At 37.0% G+C, this 22,115-nt stretch overlaps 1 protein-coding gene across 1 annotated transcript in view; it reads right to left on the reverse strand.

The window, feature by feature from the left end:
• Positions 1-22,115, reverse strand: part of Il1rapl1 (interleukin 1 receptor accessory protein like 1) — a 1,313,791-nt gene that overhangs the window by 20,437 nt on the left and 1,271,239 nt on the right. Inside the window, exon 9 of the mRNA XM_046425318.2 lies at positions 1,545-1,688. Within this exon, the coding sequence (XP_046281274.1) occupies positions 1,545-1,688 (144 nt within the window). The remainder of the gene's footprint in view (positions 1-1,544; positions 1,689-22,115) is intronic.

The raw sequence follows: 22,115 nt of genomic DNA on the forward strand, positions 1-22,115 counted from the left end.
ATAGTTTGCTCCCTTTATAAAACTGACAACCTCCTGTTCTGCCTATGGATTTCTTCCAGAGGGCCCTGCACAGGTGGCAACAAGGGAAATTGCTTAATTTTTACTTTGTACTTTTTAATGCAAAATTGACAGTGAAAAAAGTTTATAAATATGATAGAAAAAGCTTTATAATTTGCACTATTCGTTTCCAACTGGTATATGCTTCCTATAGTGCATGTTTATCTTATGTTTTTCAAATGATACAAAAGAAGGGGGGAAAAGACTGCTTAATTTCTCTAATGAGTGGTTTAGGGAGTTCAACTGTAAGAGCCCCAAATTCTTCTTTTGAATTTTGAGAAATAGAAAGTCCAGTGGTCAATTTTCAGAATATAGCCTTAATTGGATCCAATTGTAACCATTTTGATTATAGGCCTTCCTTTTGCCTGCCCTAATTTTAAAATTAGCCAGTCTCATAGATTATACCCCTGAGCTCCTCCAATCAGGATGAGAGACAGCACTGTCAGGGTGAGGGACAGCACTGCATTAGGGATATATGCAGGTGGACTGCCCACCCAGGTACTCTTTTTTTTTTAAGAGAGAGGGGGGGGGAGAGAGATAGAGAGAGAGAGAATGAATTTTAATATTTATTTTTTTAGTTTTCGGTGGACACAACATCTTTGTTTGTATGTGGTGCTGAGGATTGAACCCCGGCCGCATGCATGCCAGGCGAGTGCACTACCGCTTGAGCCACATCCCCAGCCCAACACCCAGGTACTCTTGCTTGCTTGCTAGCCTGGTTCTGGTGGCATGCCCTCTGGCAGAAATATAGATCACCTTGCCTACCCACTTTTGAGCATGTGTTTGATTTCTTGTGGTACTTTGATATTTCTAACAGAATGTACACATATACCTGGCTGACCAAAACCAAAGAATAATTATGATTTCCACAAAACAATATTTATATCTTCAATTGAGTAAAAATGTTAGATGTGTTATTATGAAAACAATGTGCTTGTGCACTTTTTTATCTGTTGGTCCACACTCAGAATAAAAATTAGCCTATCTAAATACAGCAAAATAAACAAGATTGAAAAGACTGCTGGATGAATGCTAAAAGATTCAGTACAGTTTATTATACTGATCATTTTAACAGGAACAAATTAAGATTCACTTCAAACTCCTAGGCTAGGGAACACAATTAAAAGAGACACTCCTTACCTATAGAAAAGTAAAGCTGGCCTTTCAGTACTGATTACAAGGTGAGAGAAAATGAACACTCTGATGGCATTGCAATCAGTGTTTGTAATTTGTAAGTGCTGTTTAGAATACAATTCTAAAAAGGGTAGGTGTTGCTTTACAACTTTCAGAGGAAAATACCTATTGGCTCCAATGTATCATACACATATTTCAGTACAAATTATGAACTTACAACTGAACATGGAAAGATTATAAGACCTGCTGCCAGTGATTTTGCAAGTAACTTTTCTTTCCCTTCAATAAAATAAAGGCAGGGAAAAATAATAAAAATATTCAGAAACAACAATAAAAGGGGAAACTCATCTTACCTCCATCCAGCTCCTCAGATCCAAAATGATTCCTGTAGAAGAGCATGATTTCTATCTTGTAACACTTATAGATGGTCACCAAACAAACAAGCAGCAGGAGAATAGCACCAAGCCCTCCAGCAAGTTCAACTGTGTACATTAGCTCTGGAAAAAATAGCAATAGAGAATGATACAATTTTCACATCCTGAAAATCATGAATTCAATTTAATTTCACATTTTTCTGGATGAGACTTGATGTGGGTTATGGGTTACCATTATCTTTTCCTTTTTTGCATGAGAATTTGACCTCTCCATAACTTTAAGCTACGTTTCCTTGGTAACTGGATAAGGTGATATGTGGTAACTGTGTTGCTAAGTAACATTGCTTATGGTAAAAATGAACCTTGTTTGGTTGATTGCATTTGGACTGAGAACAATATAACTATCTGATTGAAAACTATAATATTGGGATTGCCTGAGTGCAGTAAATTTTATATATAAACATATCTCTTTGGAGATCCTATAAACTATGCTTTTGGAGATGATAAGAGCAATATTGGTTCCTGTGGATGTGAAGCTTTTAAGCCTGGGTGGTTTCTGCACTCACCAAATATGAATCTTGATCTCTCTCACTTGGGAGTTGGAACCATAGGAAAGTGAGGTGTCAGTGCCTGGAAGGCACTGTTGACTATTGCATACAGTGTCCAGAGGACTGCCTAATCAATGCTACTTGCTGACTTCTGCCAGGAGCAAAGACTTCCCAACTACATCTTTCTAGATGGGTGTCCTGGAGGTGGACCATAATCTTGGAGGCTGAATGCTTACTTGTATTTAAGAAGTAGGCTCCCTAGTGGATACCAAAGCAAAATATATTGTTAATATTTTCCTTTCGGTAAGCTTAATTTTTTCTATTTCTTTGCTTCCCATTATACCAGGGATGTTACTACATTCTATCCAAAAAGGGGGGTTTTCTTGACATCTTATATATCAATTGTGTGTATTACATAAATACTTAACAGAAAATTAGGGGGTAAAATTTTCTTTTTTTCTCCTTTAGCATTTATGAACATTATAACAAGATTACTTGTAAGTCACCATACACATACGTTGAAATCACATTACCTAAGTGTGTATGCATGTTGTCCTTGATCATTCTATTCCAAATATTATTACTGAGGGGTAGCTATTCTTTCCTGAGGCTGACTATTACCTCAAAAACTACTAGTTTCTTTAACTGCCATTAAGTACTAATATTTCTGAAATGAAAGCATTAAAATAATGATATTTTAGATTCCGAGAGAAACCATCATTGGATGAGTTATGTAATTTCATCACAATAGTCAACATAAGCTTAGCCTGAAAACTGAATCTATGCTAACATGTATTCTTAGGTTACAAGATCACTCCTGAGCTCTTACAAATGGGATGAAATCATGATTGGAACATTAGAGTAACATCAGTGAAAACTAGTTTTAAAAGTGTGCACATCATATTCTCATAAGAACATTGTATGTGTGTGTTTACATGTGATAGCACTTTTCCTATTACAATTACAGAAAAAACTTAGCCATATTTCTTATCATTTTGGCCTTTATTCCTAATTAAACAGTTTAATAAAGTAAATGCATATAATTACTGTTTAATTGAGTGTATTTTTCTCTATTTAGAAAAATTAAATGGGAGTTAGAAGAAAGCATTTTATTAAAAGGCTGGACTTTATGAATTAAACAGTAAAGTGAGGAATTAAATATTTTAAGAGTCTAAGTAAATCAATATAAAGTGTGGAAGAATGAGGTAACTCTAGCAGCTTTATCTGTTGACCCTTGTGAAGAACACACAAGATCCTACTGCAAAGGTACCAGGAACGAAATACAAAACACTCTTTCAAATGATGTTTCCCTCCTGTGATGTGAACAGAAAGGATAAGTGGGTAGATAATACTGTGGAGTGAACTGGCTCTCTTAGGATATGAGTTAAACTCTACCATACACAGAAGCCTGTATAAAACTGGAACTTACACCCAGAGGGTGGCTTATATGCCAGAAAAATCTGATTTAAATACATTGGATATTATGGAAGAGATAAGCATTTAGACTGTGTCTTTTTCTTTCTTTGCAATGCTAGGGATCAACCCCAGGGCCTCCTGCATGCTAGACAACTGCTTTACCACTGAGTTATACCCCCAGCCCACACTATAGCTTTTTTTTTTTTTAAGATTCATTCTGTTTTCTAATTTACTATATTAAACACAATTAAAAACTCTAAAATTACTTGCATAAAAGTAGAAAAATAATCAAGAACTCTTAATTTCACCCAAAAAACTGCTAGTGAGAATACACAATAGTATTATTACATTGGAATATTTGGGGTAAGTTTCTAGCAAAATATGAATCTACTCTATGCATATCAATTTCACTCAATGGAATTAACCCAAGAGAAATATAAGTAAATTTCTGCAAGACTTGTACAAGAATGATCAGAATAGTTTTAGTCATTGTAGCCACAACCAAAAACATTCCAAAAGTCCACTAACAGGAGATGATACATAAACTATTGTATGTCCATGGGAGAAAATATACTACGAGTAAAGTACAGATATGCACAACATGCATGAATCTCACAAAATTGTTTGGTGAAGGAATACAGATACAAAGTGATGTCCATTGTATGATTTTACTTCAAGTTCAAGAACATAACAATATAATCCATGGTGATATAAATCAGAATCTAATGGTTTGAGGATGAGTGAAGGGAAAATTTATTGGAAAGAGGTAAGAGGAAACTTTTTGGGTAAAGGAAATATTCTGTATCCTTTTTGCATGTGGATACACAATTTTATGCATTTATCACAACTCATTGAGCTGATCTATGAATTTTATCTCTTTTTAAAACAAATCATACTTCAATTCTTAGTATTTTCATTTTTAAAATAAAAACTCATTGTAAGTTCTGACCCAAAGTCTATGTGGGGAGAAACTCACAAGAAAGAATGGAATCAGAACAGCTGCTGTGCTGTAGATAATTTCCTAGGCAGAGAATGATTCCTCTGTAGTGCCCCTAAGCATACCCTTTGCATCTGGAGGTGTGGAACGAGGCCTGAGTATGAAGTATGCCTTAAGTGCCCATATATAGTTAAATAGCTTTGGAGACAATCAAAAACTATGCCCCAAACATAATCCTAACAACCCAATAAACAGAACTCTCATTTTCTTCAGATGGAGTTCATAATAATGGTCTCCACACACTTTTTTTTAATTTTTAGAAATTGAATATGTGTAAATTAGAGAAAAAAGTATGAATGTAAGTCCTTATTTTTATAGAATTTCTCATACATAAGCTATTCCAATTTTGCTAGCTGTCATCAGCCATTCAAAAAAATTATACCTACTACCTTAAATATTCTATTTATTTAGCCCATCAATAATATTGCCAGAAATGTAATAAGAGAACAAGGTTGCTGTAGCTTAGCAATTACAAAAACAGTCCTGTGTTACTTAGAGAATGAGCAATAAGCAAAAATAACCCTTCTGAGCCACAGATAGTAATTTACTAATAATAGGAATTCTAAAAACTGGTACAAAGAAAAAGCATTTAAAAGGACTTATCTGAGATCATTAGAGAATCTCAGATTCCCTACTCCCACCCCATACAGAAACATGGTATTCATCTACTATCCTTATAAAAAGGTCAGGAAGGAAACTTTGTCATTTCCCACAGTGCATACAACAGTGCCTGCTCCTCAGTTATTTCATATTTTGATGTGAGTATAGTATGCATGTACACATATTATAAATGTGTGCAGGTTAACACATTTTCCATTTGATTTAAGTTAGTAACATTGACTTATACAGTTTGTGTTAAGTGTTGACTCTCACAAGGAAAGTGGTGCATTAGATTTGGTCTCCACATTCTTCTGCTCCAAGCTGGATACATTCATTAATAAGAGTACAAAATATTATTATTTATCCTTAGGTCAGGACAAAATTATTAGGGGTTAAATTCTGTCACAGTTAAGAGAAATTATTTGTGCCCAATGCTACATTTTATCTTTACATTACAATGTGCATGTGAATAGTGTTGCCCCAGCAAATGTCATTTTCCCTTTGAAATGGGATCTGTTTTTCAGCTCTAGTTCAAGTTGCCTGGAGTGGCAGCATTTAAAAAATAAAAAGATTCCATTTCAGCACAATTCAACATCTGAGGATGGAAAGAGAAAGTGCAGACCTTTTAAAATCTGTTTAGCCTTTGTGTTATTTTGTTAAAATGATAGACTGTACCCCCTTTAAGGGACTGAGACTGAATATTGAAAATTGTAAAGCAAAATCACTAGGCAAAACCTAAGGGAAACTGGCATTTGGTTAAACACAACAAATGAACAAGTGCCAAAGAGTTACATTTAAGGGCACCAGCAGTCATTTAGTTACAGGCAATTAACAATAGTCCTTGGAAAGCTCCAGTATAGGCTAAGGGAAAACACATTGATTATTGCTGCAGTGGTAGACTACTTTCGGAATAAATTGCTTCAATTTAAAACTAGATTTGCTACAAGCATTTTGAGCAATGACTACAATTTTTTTCTTATCAAGACAGTTGGAGCAAGCAACCCTTTAAAAGAAACAGCTAATTAAAATAAAGTACATGCCATCTCTTAGTATATTGGATTACATTGCAAATAATAAATGCATTTATTTGGTTTACACTAATCTGGGTGCAATTACCTAGTATAGTTTGGGATCCTATTTTTTATTGGCCTGGACCTGGTGTTATTGTTTGTAAACTTTTCTGATAGAAATGTTTGAAGAAGCAAAGATTTTGACAAAGTAAATAAAACTTCATGAGTGTTTTTGAACTCAAAAGTTTTTTATTTTATTTTATTGTATCAAGGTTTGAACCCAGGAGCACTTTTTCCCTGAGCCACATCTGCAATTCTTTTTCTTTTTTCTTTTTTTTTATTTTGAGACAGGGTCTCCCTAAGTTGCTAAGGGGCTTGCTAACTTGCTGAGGCTGGTATTGAACTTGTGATCCGCCTGCCTCAGCCTCTTGAGTTGCTGGGATTATAGGCCTGTGCCACAGTTCCTGGCTGGAGTTTTCATTTTGTATCTCTATTCTTTGAATGTCCCCTCCACCCCCCCCACCCCCCCTCTCTCTCTCTCTCTCTCTCTCTCTCTCTCTCTATATATATATATATATATATATATATATATATATATATATATATATATATATTCCAAAGTATAATTGAAGATTTTAGGTGGCTTATTCTTAAATAGTTCACCCAAAAATTGGTTCATTCCTTATATAAAGTCCTTTGAAATGTTCTGCCCTGATTTATATGCAGTAAAACTCAACTTAGTGGAGGAAATGCATGATAGACACTATAATGATCCCAGTTTATTCATTAGCCTCACCAAGTACATTTTTTCTTCTCTCATTGTGTTATAAAGAGCTAAAGTTTATAAGGATTTATCCATCCACATAAATTCATATGCATATTTATTTCACTGGAGCAGTATAACTTATTTGTTCCTGGCAGGAGGATAATTATGCTCAGCCTACAAAGATATTCAACTCAATTCTACAATACATCAGTGCAATTTAGAAACAGTTATAATTTTTTTGGGGGGGTAACACATTAAGAAACTGAATTGCTGTTCACATAATATCAGGAAAATGTTTGGAGAAGATATAAACCAGTATATAAGGATAGCAGTTTTGCTCTTGCAAAAGTCTTTTTTAGAACAAGGCAAGGAAAAAGTAGAACAATGAAACTGAAAATAGCCCTGAATGAAACAGCTTGATCTATAACCAAACATTTGGAAAAAGATTACCTTCAAAGTAGTATATTTTGCCATTTTGAAAACTTGTTTTCAGCCAAATCATCAAATTAACTTTTTACTTTTTGCCAATCAAGAGTGCAAATATGGTCACTAGATAGGACCCATCATTAGGGCCTAGTTAGACTAAGGTCCCAGAAACCTTAGCAACTTAATTGTTACATGTTATTGAACCATTACAAAAATTAAAAACAAAAGACTAGAGAAAAAATGTGCTATTATCTAGAGCAGGAATATGCTATTACTCTTTCCAACCAGATAAGAAGTGTATTAAGCTGGGAATTTATTCCCTCGAAGGAAGAAACTTTCATATGTGGTATGTTTAAAAAATGAATTAAAATGAATAATGGCAGTATTTGAAAAAACATTAATCCATGAGTTCATATTAGTTATAAACAAACAAAAGCTCTATCTAGAATGCTGAGTTGTAAATACATAAGAAATGATAGAGTTAGAAATCATCATTTTTAAGCCATAATAATAACAATGGATTCACACCAGACTGATAAACCAATGTTAAAATTATTGGATGAAAGTTTGGCGAGGCAGAATATTAGCACTGTCTCAACAAACCTCTCTTCTGATTATTTATTAATGAATAGATGAAAGTGGGCACCATCTTACAGAAGTGACCAAAGTTAATATCAACAGTAATCGGACAAAGTGATATTATTTGTTGCCTGCTGTAATGCAAGAAGAAGCCACATTACTTGTGTAGTATTCTAGCTGGATATACCTAAACATTTGAAAAATTAGGCAATGTCAGACCAACCTAAACTGAGGGACAACTATAAAATTCAAATTACTTGGCTTCTACTCTTTAAAAACGTGTTTTGAAAGACAGAGACAATTTGAGGAGCCACCCGAGGTTAAAAGGAGACTAAAGAAACTTGACAACTAAATGTAATGAATAATTCTGGATGGGAACTATTATATGAAGAACATCTATTGAAACAATTTCTGAAATCTGAATATAGACTGCATATTAGAAAATGACATTTCATCATTTTCAACATTCCTGATTTTGATAAATGTATTCCAATTACAAAGGAAATATCCTTGTTTTTAGATTTGCACTGAAGAATTTAGTCAGTCATAATGTCTACAATTTACTGTCATGTGGTTCAACAATAATATGTACTATAAATTTGCATACATAGTAGGTCTATATTTTTATCTACCTATATATAGGATTGTCTATAACCTATGTTTATAGGTTAAAGGGGAAACAGTTGCAATGTATGGAAATTTATTGTAGCAGTCTTATAATTTTACAAGATCATTTGCAGTTTTCATTCCAAAGCAAAAACATAAAATATAAAAGAGAGGTCAAATGATAATATTATAGCATAATAATTGTTATTACAAATAAAATGCATTTTGAGTTGATTACCTTTAGATTAAAATTGTATCATTTAATAGCTATTTTAATCTGTTCTATATAAAGCTTTCAATTTAATCTTCACCAAATGTATATTCACCTTGGGATTTTCCTCAGTAACTATTATCTGATTTACATTGCCCATGAAAGAAAGTTAGAACACTTTATATTGACATTTATGGGTTTTTTTACTCTTTTAATTGGCAACTAACCAACCTCCAACCAAAATCACTGCTCTACCGTGAATTGATTTTTTTCTTTTTTTTTTTGATTCCAGGGATTGAACCCCAGGGGTGTTTAACCACTGAGCCACATCCCCTACCCTTTTTATTTATTTATTTTTATATGAGACAGGGTCTCACTAAGTTGCTGAGGCTGGCTTCAAAGTTTCAATCCTCCTGCCTCATCCTCCCAAATCACTGAGGTTATAGGCATGCCACCAGGCATGAATTGATTTCAGTGTGTTTTCCTGATTCTGTACCAATCTAGAACCTTTCATTTTCATTTCTTAAAACCCTACCCATCTTGCAAGGGAAGGCTAAAATCTATACTTTCAATGGCTCTTTCCTTGCTAAAGTAATTTGCCTTCCTTAAAACATGTATTTCTGGTTGCTTTTTTCATGACTTTCCCAATTTCGTATCAGCAGAGCTAGTTTTAGCTATGGTTTTACATTATAAACAATTGCTTTATCTTAGCATCTTTGCTCTGGTCCTTCCTTCTCACTAGGAGTGTCCCCCATCCTCAGATTTCTGTATGTCCTTCTCTTTGCTTCTTAAGTCATTGTTCATACAGCACCTTCTCAATGTGGCTCACTGTCTATTCATTCCAAAGCACAAACCCATGGTTGCACTTTGCACCCACTTCTCTTTATTTCTTCCGATAGTGTTTATCACCATAGAACATGATATTTAATTTGCATATTATGAAGGTAATTAATGATTATCATCTGTCTTCTCCTATTGGTATTTAAATTCTATAAAGGTGAGGGTGTTTTGTTGTTGTTATCATTGTTTTCTATTTGTTTTTTTTCTTTATTTTTAAATTTTTCACTGATTATCCCAAGTGCCTTGAAAACTATCTGACACACTGTAGTTACCGAATGATTTTTTTGTTGAGTAAACAAAAGACTAGATGATTAAGAACAATTTTCCAATTTCAGAATTTCATTCTGAAACTCCAATATCTGTGAGCCATTTTTCTAGTAGATGTGACACAAGGTTCAAGCAATTGATGAGGCATAATTATTTATATTCACTTTATTAAGTTGGTAATAAAACTTCATTATATAGAAAAATGGTCAACTTATTATAAATTTAAAAATTGTCTTTCATTCATAAATCCAATGATGGTATATTCTTGTATAGACATAGAGAACTAAGAAAGTTTGTATTCAGTTGACATTTGGATATCAATCAGGTACTGCTTCACATCTTTGATATTACTATACAACTTGTGTGTGTGTATGCACGCACATACATGCACGTGCTTGTGCACACTGAGGATGGAACCCAGGACCTAGCAGATTCTAAGCAAGCGCTCTCCCACTGAGTTATATCCTAGACACCCAACTTTTATTTTCAAAGATTGATTGATTGATTCATTCATTCATTTTATCTTTATATAATAAGTTTTAATAATAAAGTTCTAGAGATAAAGTTTTGGATGTAATGTGATCAGTGCTTTAAAAGAGCTCATGTCTAGGTACAGTCAGGCATGTAAGCAGATATTTAATAACAAAATAATAAAAGTATTTATTGAGCTTTAAATTGGCACTGTGCTAGACCTCTTTTGTATGTGTCTAAGAAATGCCACATGCATCATTATCATGAGCCAGGTGGAGGAACTCATTTGGAGTATGTTTTGTTTATACTTGTGTGGTTTCATTGGGGTGTTTCAAGAATAGGAATCAGGTACTAAGTGGCACAGTACAGGAATGCCTACAAATGTTTTTGGCAAGTACTTTGGGCTGTAGTACTAGGAAAGCAAATATGTGGTGTGATGGATGATAGTAGGCAAAATCACGTTTTGATTTCTCTACTAATAGAGGTTATTTGTCGTTTTTTTTTCCTTTTTAAATCAGATAGCATGCACCTTTTCACTAAATATTTGTTTGGGCAATTCAAGTACCAGTTAAGCCAGTTTCCAAAATTCGGTCAGAACAGTGGGACCATGATTGTCCCTTGGATAAATCTGGCATATATTTTCCAAATGTACACTGTGGAGTTATTAATACAGACAGAGCTTTATTGCTGAAAACTTTCCCCTTTAGAATGTAAAAACAGTGTTGAAATTTTTTTAAAGAGTATAACATGGGCCATATGCAAATCATTATGTATTTAAGATGGTGTTCCTTAATCTTAGATCTTATATGATTAAGTATGATGGAGAGAATTCAGACAAAGAAAGAAGATACTGCTATAGTAAATAAAAAGGGCCTTGGGTGATCAGCTTGGAAGACAGGGCTATTGTATATCAAGGTGTCAAACTTCACTGATATCTAAAAGAACATATCTTAAAAGAAAAAGTATTTGCTTTCCCTCTACTAGGAATTTCCTTCTTAACATGTCATACAAATAGACAGGCACAGATGGAATGTTACAAAACATCTCTTGAGAGAAAACTGTCAGAGTGAAGGTGGCATTGCCATTTCACTCCTTTTTGTTAAGGGAATGCAGTGTTTTTTCTGAAAGCCATCCTCCACCAGAGGATATACTGTCACAGTTAGAATAATTCTTTCTTCCATTGGGAATGTTTTAGGTTTCCCATAGAACCCAGAACATCTGCAATGCTTAGATAACCAATAGGAGACATGTTGTCTACAGAAATATTAAGCACTTTTAAAAAACATGGTATGATGATTTGTAGTATATTCAACTGATGGAAATAAATTTATAAATATTGTAGACAAGTAAAACCTTAATGCACTAAAGTATACAAAATGGAAAGCATTAATAAACTTCAGAATTTCATGTTATCATTTTAATTTTCTTCCTTTAAAGGATCTAATGTATTTTCTAATTATCGAAAGCATTAGAATAAAATGTGTTCAGCAAAAACATTAGTAATAGTTTCTCTCTTGAGATAGTTTCATTCAAAATCTTGGTGATTCCAGAGTCAGAAACTATTAAGGCAAACACAATAAGCAAACCATATGCTGGATCATTTCTCCCAATGAGACCAACAGAAAAAAAATCTATTTTTTTCTCTCTCTTGAATGCTTTTGATCACTCCGTTTTCTGAATACATAAATATGTTTTGGAAAATGGTAGAAAATTGGTCTTGCTTTCTCATTTTTTAAAGAGATGCAAGAGTTTATTAATTTTTTCTCCTATAAAAAATCTGTACTGAAGAGAGGGAAGATGGCGGCGAGGGGAGTGCATTGCCCCCGTGTGCTGCTTCACTGTGTGGGAGTATGACAAGTCAGGACGGCTAAAGGCTATCTTGTTAGGAATTTCCAGCAATAGTGGGGTGCTCCGGAACCTGGAGGAAGGATTTCCATCGCACGAGGATCGGCTACAGGGACTCAAACGCGAGAGGTTTGTCGCACGGAGGGTAACACTGCTTATTCAGCAAATCGCCCCGCGGCTAGAGTCTGCAGCGCGCGCTGGGAAACGAGGAGATAGCGACGCAGGGATACAGCGCTGCAGTTTCTGCCAGCCGTGCAAGCACCGTACTCAGGGCTGAATTCTGGGTTCGAGATGGGGGAAGGAAGCGGTCCATCTCGGTTCTCCACACCGGTCAGACCACAGAGGAGGCCAGCAGCCACCATGTTGGAAAGCTGACGTCACCATCCCTGTTTTCGACTGACCGCAGCTCATTCAGCCATAGAACAGGTAATTTCAGGCTGCAATTCGCCTGCGGCTTGCAGACAGATTGCTAGGGTTCAGTGCCTGGGTGCTTCTTAGAACCTGACCTTATTGGAGCGAACACCGAGCACGGGGCGGCCAAGTTCCGGCTCCCGGAACCGTCCCGGAACCGCCCTGGCCCAGGGCTGCGGAGCCTGCGGAGGCTGCTTCTTGGACCCTGCTCCTATCAGAGCATACACCAAGCACTAAGCGGCCGAATTCCGGCTCCCGGAACTGAGCCCGCGGGGACTGCTTCTTGGAGCCTACCCTTATAGGAGCTTACACCGAGCACGGAGCGGCCGAGTTCCGGCTCCCGGAATTTCCCTGGCCCGGGGCTAGGAGCCCGCGGAAACTGCTTCTCGGTCCGGGTCCTGCTGAGGGCCGGTCAGGACTCACCCGTTACTTTGGTTGCCCGGCAAGGGGAACGAAATGCTGCCATTCGCATAGGATACCAACATGGCAGAGATCTGATGCCATCAGAAAGCGGTGGAGGAGAGAACTTCATCAATACCAGCGGCGACAGAAACAGTTGGTCTCCTGGTAGGGGGGGTGAGGCACAGACACCCGAGTCTCCTCAATTTGTCGTCGAGCCAGAGGGGAGGAGCCGGGCCGCTGCCAGCGCCCGGAGCAGGCCCAGCGGCTCGCCAGCGTGGTGACCGCGTAACCCCAATTGGAGAAGGGGCGGAGCGGAGCCGCCACCCGCACCCGCAAGGTGGGCAGACCCGCGACCCAGTGGTACATGGGCGTGGTAGGAGGGGCAGGGCAGAGCCGCCGTTCGCGGTTGCAAGGTAAACAGACCTGTGACAGCCTGGCGGGTCAGGCCCAGTGGCCTGCCAGTGTGGTACACACGTCACCCCAACTGGAGTAGGGGCAGAGCAGATCCTTCTCCAACGCCTGGATCAGGCCCTGCCGGTGTGGTGGTCACGTGACCCCAATTGGAGTGGGGGCGGAGCAGAACCGCCACCCGTGCCCGCAGGGTGAGCAGACCTGTGACCAACCTGCAGATCAGGCCCAGGGGTCCGCAGGCGTGGTAGGAGGGGCAGGGCAGATCCGCCGCCCGCGCCTCCAAGGTAGGCAGACCTGCAACAGACCGGCGGATCAGGCCCAGGAGCCTGCCGGTGTGGTACACACACCACCCTAATTGGAGTAGGGGCAGAGCAGAGTCGCCGCCCGTGCCAGGAACAGGCCCAGCGTCCTGCAGGCGGGGTAGCCACGACACCCCAATTGGAGTAGGGGCAGAGCAGAGCCTCCACCCGTGCCCGAAAGGTGGGCAAATCTGCAACCGACCAGCGGGACAGGCCCAGTGGCCTGCTGGTACGACAGACACGTCACCCCATTTGGAGTAGGGGCAGAGTAGAGCCGCCGCCCGCGCCTGCAGGGTAGGCAAACCTGCAACCGACCGGCGGATCAGGCCCAGTGGCCTGCCGGCGTGGTAGCCACGACACCCCAATTGGAATAAGGAGACAGCAGAGCCGCCGCCCGCGCCTGCAGGAAAGATACGCAAGCAGTATGAAAAGACAAGGAAAGAAAGGACCACAAGCAATGCAGGTCAACGCAACTTTAGAAGAGGTAACAGCTGCAGCAGATGGAATGTCAGATAAAGAATTCAGGATATACATGCTTCAGACGATCTGGAGTATCAAGGAAGACATTAAACAGCAAAATCAGACAATGAAGATCACTTCGACAATGAATTATGCAAACAAATCCAGGAAGCAAAGGATCAACTATACAGGGAGATAGAGGTTATAAAAAACAAACAAACAGAAATCCTAGAAATGCAGGAAGCAATAAACCAACTTAAAAACTCAATGGAGAATACTACCAGCAGAGTAGAACACTTAGAAGATAGAACATCAGACAATGAAGACAAAGTATTTCAATTGGAAAAGAACATAGACAGCTCAGCAAGACTGTTAAGAAACCATGAGCAGAACATCCAAGAAATATGGGATAACATTAAGAGACCAAACTTAAGAGTCATTGGGATACAGGAAGGTACAGAGCTCCAAACAAAAGGAATGAGCAGTCTATTCAATGAAATAATACGAGAAAACTTCCCAGACTTGAAGAATGAGACAGAACCCCAAATCCTAGAAGCCTACAGGACGCCGAATGTGCAAAATCATAAGAGATCCACACCTAGACACATTATAATGAAGATGCCCAACATACAGAATAAGGAGAGAATTTTAAAAGCTACAAGAGAAAGGAAGCAGATTACATTTAGGGGTAAGCCAATCAGGATAACAGCTGATCTTTCAACACAGACTCTGAAAGCTAGAAGATCCTGGAATAACATATTTCAAACACTGAAAGAAAATGGGTTCCAACCAAGAATTGTGTTTCCAGCGAAATTAAGCTTCAGGATGGAAGATGAAATTAAAACCTTCCATGATAAACAAAAGTTTAAAGAATTCGCAGCTAGAAAACCATCTCTTCAAAACATCCTCGCCAAAGCATTACAGGAAGAGGAAATGGAAAATAACAATGAAAACCAACAGTGGGAGGTAGGACAGTAAAGGGGGGGGAATAATCAAAGAGGAAAACAAACCATGTTTAGTAACAGAAATAAACAAATATGGCTGGAAGAACAACCCATATCTCAATAATAACCCTAAATGTTAATGGCTTAAACTCACCAATCAAGAGACACAGGCTAGTAGAATGGATCACAAAACAAGACCCAACAATATGCTGCCTACAGGAGATGCATTTGATAGGAAAAGACATACATAGGCTGAAGGTGAAAGGTTGGGAAAAATCATATCATATGGACTTCGGAAACAAGCAGGAGTGTCCATACTCATATCAAATAAAATAGATTTCAAGCCAAAGTTAATCAAAAGGGATAAAGAGGGACACTACATACTGCTTAAGGGAACCATACACCAACAACACATAACAATCATAAATATTTATGCCCCAAACAATGGTGCAGCTATGTTCGTCAAACAAACTCTTCTCAAGTTCAAGAGTCTAATAGACCACCATACCATAATCATGGGAGACTTCAACACACCTCTCTCGCCACTGGACAGATCTTCCAAACAAAAGTTGAATAAGGAAACTATAGAACTCAATAACACTATTAATAACCTAGACCTAATTGACATATATAGAGTATACCACCCAACATCAAGCAGTTACACTTTTTTCTCAGCAGCACATGGATCCTTCTCAAAAATAGATCATATATTATGTCACAGGGCAACTCTTAGACAATATAAAGGAGTAGAGATAATACCATGCATCTTATCTGATCATAATGGAATGAAATTGAAAATCAACGATAAAAGAAGGAAGGAAAAAGCATACATCACTTGGAGAATGAACAATAGGTTACTGAATGATCAATGGGTTATAGAAGACATCACGGAGGAAATTAAAAAATTCTTAGAGATAAATGAAAACACAGACACAACATATCGGAATCTATGGGACACATTGAAAGCAGTTCTAAGAGGAAAATTCATTGCTTGGAGTTCATTCCTTAAAAAAAGAAAAAACCAACAAATAAATGATCTCATACTTCATCTCAAAATCCTTGAAAAAGAAGAGCAAAACAACAGCAAAAGAAGTAGAAGGCAAGAAATAATTAAAATCAGAGCTGAAATTAATGAAATCGAAACAAAATAAACAATTGAAAAAATTGACAAAACTAAAAGTTGGTTCTTTGAAAAAATAAACAAAATCGACAGACCCTTAGCGATGCTAGCGAAGAGAAGAAGAGAGAGAACTCAAATTACTAGCATACGGGATGAAAAAGTCAATATCACAACAGACACTTCAGAAATACAGAAGATAATCAAAAACTATTTTGAATCCTTATACTCCAATAAATTAGAAGATAGTGAAGGCATAGATAAATTTCTTAAGTCATATGATCTGCCCAGATTGAGTCAGGAGGATATAGAAAACCTAAACAGACCAATATCAATTGAGGAGATAGAAGAAACCATAAAAAGACTACCAACTAAGAAAAGCCCAGGTCCCGATGGGTATACAGCAGAATTTTACAAAACCTTTAAAGAAGAACTAATACCAATACTTTTCAAGCTACTTCAGGAAATAGAAAAGGAGGGAGAACTTCCAAATTCATTCTATGAGGCCAACATCACCCTGATACCTAAACCAGACAAAGACACTTCAAAGAAAGAAAACTACAGACCAATATCTCTAATGAACCTAGATGCAAAAATCCTCAATAAAATTCTGGCGAATCGGATACAAAAACATATCAAAAAAATTGTACACCATGATCAAGTAGGATTCATCCCTGGGATGCAAGGCTGGTTCAATATACGGAAATCAATAAATGTTATTCACCACATCAATAGACTTAAAAATAAGAACCATATGATCATCTCGATAGATGCGGAAAAAGCATTGACAAAGTACAGCATCCCTTTATGTTCAAAACTCTAGAAAAACTAGGGATAACAGGAACATACCTCAATATTGTAAAAGCAATCTATGCTAAGCCTCAGGCTAGCATCATTCTGAATGGAGAAAAACTGAAGGCATTCCCTCTAAAATCTGGAACAAGACAGGGATGCCCTCTCTCTCCACTTCTCTTAAACATAGTTCTCGAAACACTGGCCAGAGCAATTAGACAGACGAAAGAAATTAAAGGCATAAAAATAGGAAAAGAAGAAATTAAATTATCACTATTTGCAGATGATATGATTCTATATCTAGCAGACCCAAAAGGCTCTACAAAGAAACTATTAGAGCTAATAAATGAATTCAGCAAAGTGGCAGGATTTAAAATCAACACGCATAAATCAAAGGCATTCCTGTATATCAGCGACAAATCCTCTGAAATGGAAATGAGGACAACCACTCCATTCAAAATATCTTCAAAAAAATAAAATACTTGGGAATCAACCTAACAAAAGAGGTGAAAGACTTATACAATGAAAACTACAGAACCCTAAAGAGAGAAATAGAAGAAGATCTTAGAAGATGGAAAAATATACCCTGTTCATGGATAGGCAGAACTAACATCATCAAAATGGCGATATTACCAAAAGTTCTCTATAGGTTTAATGCAATGCCAATCAAAATCCCAACAGCATTTCTTGTAGAAATAGAGAAAGCAATCATGAAATTCATATGGAAAAATAAAAGACCCAGAATAGCAAAAACAATGCTAAGCAAGAAGTGTGAATCAGGCGGTATAGCGATACCAGACTTCAAACTATACTACAGAGCAATAGTAACAAAAACAGCATGGTACTGGTACCAAAACAGGCGTGTGGACCAATGGTACAGAATAGAGGACACAGAAACCAATCCACAATACTACAACTATCTTATATTTGATAAAGGGGCTAAAAGCATGCAATGGAGGAAGGATAGCATCTTCAACAAATGGTGCTGGGAAAACTGGAAATCCATATGCAACAAAATGAAACTGAATCCCTTTCTCTCGCCATGCACAAAAGTGAATTCAAAATGGATCAAGGAACTTGATATCAAATCAGAGACGCGCCGTCTGATAGAAGAAAAAGTTGGCTACGATCTACAGTCTGTGGGGTCGGGCTCCAAATTCCTCAATAGGACACCCATAGCACAAAAGTTAATAACTAGAATCAACAAATGGGACTTACTCAAACTAAGAAGTTTTTTCTCAGCAAAAGAAACAATAAGAGAGGTAAATAGGGAGCCTACATCCTGGGAACAAATCTTTACTCCTCACACTTCAGATAGAGCCCTAATATCCAGAGTATACAAAGAACTCAAAAAATTAGACAATAAGAGAACAAACAACCCAATCAACAAATGGGCCAAGGACCTGAACAGACACTTCTCAGAGGAGGACATACAGTCAGTCAACAAGTACATGAAAAAATGCTCACCATCTCTAGCTGTCAGAGAAATGCAAATCAAAACCACCCTAAGATACCATCTCACTCCAGTAAGATTGGCAGCCATTATGAAGTCAAACAACAACAAGTGCTGGCGAGGATGTGGGGAAAAGGGTACACTTGTACATTGCTGGTGGGACTGCAGATTGGTGCAGCCAATTTGGAAAGCAGTATGGAGATTTCTTGGAAAGCTGGGAATGGAGCCACCATTTGACCCAGCTATTCCCCTTCTTGGTCTATTCCCTAAAGACCTAAAAAGAGCATGCTACAGGGACACTGCTACATGGATGTTCATAGCAGCACAGTTCACAATAGCAAGACTGTGGAACCAACCTAGATGCCCTTCAATAGACGAATGGATAAAAAAATGGGGCATTTATACACAATGGAGTATTACTCTGCATTAAAAAATGACAAAATCATAGAATTTACAGGGAAATGGATGGCATTAGAGCAGATTATGCTAAGTGAAGCTAGCCAATCCCTAAAAAACAAATGCCAAATGTCTTCTTTGATATAAGGAGAGTAACTAAGATCAGAGTAGGGACGAAGAGCAGGAGAAGAAGATTAACATTTAACAGGGATGAGAGGTGGGAGGGAAAGGGAGAGAGAAGGGAAATTGCATGGTAATGGAAGGAGACCCTCAGGGTTATACAGCGGAGGGGGTAGAGCGAGAGGAGGGGAGGGGAGGGGAGAGGTGGGGAGGGGGGAGGGTGGAGGATGGGAAAGGCAGCGGAGCACAACAGACACTAGTATGGCAATATGTAAATCAATGGAGGTGTAACTGATGTGATTCTGCAATCTGTGTATGGGGTGAAGGTGGGAGTTCATAACCCACTTGAATCAAAGTGTGGAATATGATATGTCAAGAAATTTGTAATGTTTTGAACAACCCACAATAAAAAATTAAAAAAAATCTATATTGTGTGTATATATGTGAATGCATGACCAATGTGATTCTGTAACCTGTATACTCAGAAAAATGAGATATTGTATCCCATGTGATTCAAATGTATGATATGTCAAGGTCATTGTATTGTCATATGTAACTAATTGAAACAAATAAAAAAATATATGATGAGCAGTGGGGGTTGTGGCTCTGTTGTAGAGCACTTGCCTAGCACATGTAAGGCACTAGGTTAGATCCTCAGCACCAAATAAAATAAAATAAAATAAAAAACTAAGATGAAAGGGGCATTTTTGGAGATAACCAGTAGCAGAACCTGATAGTACTTAATTCCCCCTAAAGAAAGAGTTCCTTATGCCAAAGCTAAGAACAAATTTGTTTGCTCATATAGTTTAGTGGTATCCGTAGTTGGCATACATGAAAGGCCTATTCTTGATAATTAATTCTCTTAATTAATGGCCATTGTTCACAAATAATAGGCCATTATCTTATCATTTCACTCTGTGCATTGTTTTTTGATCCATAAATATCAGCAGTGGTTTGTGAAAACTTTGTAGAAGCAAGGTGTCCCTTAAAATGTAATGTTTTCTAACACAGCTAGAAAGTGGGATTAAGAGTGGACATGCAGGCCAGGTGTGGTGGTACATGCCTGTAATGCCAGCGACTTGAGGCAGGAGGATCGTAAGTTCAAAGCCAGCCTAAGGTGTTAAGCAGTTCAGTAAGACCCTGTCTCTAAATAAAATACAAAGTATGGCTGGGGATGTGGCTCAGTGGTCAAGTGCCCCTGGGTTTAATCACTGATATCAAAAACAACAACAACAACAACAAAAATGAGTAGACATTCAAATGAATAGATTTCAGTATAATTTTATAACACATAAATTCCGGGATCTTATAGCAAAAATTATAGAATTTTCCTATAAGCATTTAAAAATATTCATTAGCTATATCAAAATAGACTTATTTTTCTCATCATTTTTTTCTGACTATAAAATATGCTTATTGTATAATTTGAAAAAAGGTATAGGGATGATAAGAAAAATTGAAAGTCATAGGAATCATACCACCTCAGATAACAATTGCCATTAAGTCAGCAAATTTCTTCTATCACTTTCCATCACTTTCTATCACCTTCTATCACTTTCCAATGTATTATGTTTTTTATGACTTTAAATATTAATACTACAAAAAAGCTTATTTTTGCCTTTTACTCTGAACAGTTTGGAATGGAGATATCCAACATGGTTTGCAAGATGTGTTCTGATAAGAGGTTTCTTGATAACCACTTTATATTAATTATTTATTTACTTGTATATTTATCTAAGCATCACTTAAAGATGTCCAGTTCAGCAAGGAAAGTATATAAGAAACATTTTAGCACCACTAATGAGCTTTTCTTAATCATTTTTGGCAATATTTTATAAATACTCACACAATAAGTAGGTTAAAACAATCTGATTTTAGAGAAAGTGTGCATTTCAATTTTTATTGAGACTAATTACATTGTTTTAATGATGGGAAAACAAACTGGTATGTGACTGACTAAACAGTTGAAAATATATTTCAATATTATCAAGTTTTATGTAACTACTAAGTTGCCACTGACAGCAATCTATCAAGAAGACAATTGAATAGAATTTTATTGTGATATCTTTAATGTATTCTTGTAAGCTACTTTTAATGCTCAGGTATTTAAATAATATAGACAGATTTGTTCATTTGGGGAGAATTAGAAATGCACCCAAGGAGTTGTGAGTCATTACCTTGATCTGTGGGATAGTATAAATGAATTTTCAAGTTGTACTCATTTTATATTACATACTAGAATTAGAATTTCAAACTGATTTAAGCAGGCAATTTATGTTTTATTCTTTCAGACTTTGATAATGACCTCTTCCATTTTAGTTTGCATGAATTTGGAAACCATTACAAGTCAGTACTTTGAACTGCGGTCACATATCATAAGAAATTGTAATTTCTATTTTGCAGTTATAGAACTAAAGATCTGACGCAACTTTAAAAACACTTTAAACATAAGAAATCCCTGAGAAGAGAGCCACTTTCATTTAATTTCAAGATTGGCAAAATGGGGTACAATGTCTCAAAGCTCCAAGAATCTGTAAAATCCGACAAATGGCCTAATATATATGATTAGTCACTCAGTGTTTAATAAGTTCTTTCAAGTTTCCTACACTGGAGATTAGAAGCGATTAGTTGAAAAATGATAAAATAAAAGAACAATGAAGCAAAAAGACTTGCTTTAGGTCACACACAACTGAATAGGCAAAAACAAAACATTCTCAAGAAATTGTCCTATTTTTTCATCACAGTTCATAATTCCTCTCCTATTTAGTCAGTCTTCATTCATGTCACAGTTCAATTAATGGTTTATAAAATGACCTTCCTATGCTTTCCTAAATGTACCAATGGATTTTCTTTTTGAATTAAAAATAAAACCACTTCAATATCTTTTAAATGTCCACTTGCAATTTAGAGAACTTGACCTCTAGAAAAATTACTCATCATAAAGCATGTGCTAAAAATAGAACACGTGTCCTAAAAGTAGAGACAAATAGCTAACATATTTTTTACAGATGGCAAATGTAATTCTCAACACTGAAATCTAATACAAGTTACCATGGTAATCTAGTGAAAATCAACACATTTTTTTTATTTCCTATATGACCCGAGAGAGTAGTTAGCATTTTTTATGTGTCACATCTAATTTCTCACTTTACTGACCTGGTTGT

Source organism: Marmota monax, unplaced genomic scaffold (genome assembly GCF_021218885.2).
Source record: "Marmota monax isolate L192 unplaced genomic scaffold, Marmota_monax_Labrador192_F-V1.1 WCK01_AAM20220418_F8-fsc00075, whole genome shotgun sequence".
Taxonomy (NCBI): Eukaryota; Metazoa; Chordata; class Mammalia; order Rodentia; family Sciuridae; genus Marmota; species Marmota monax.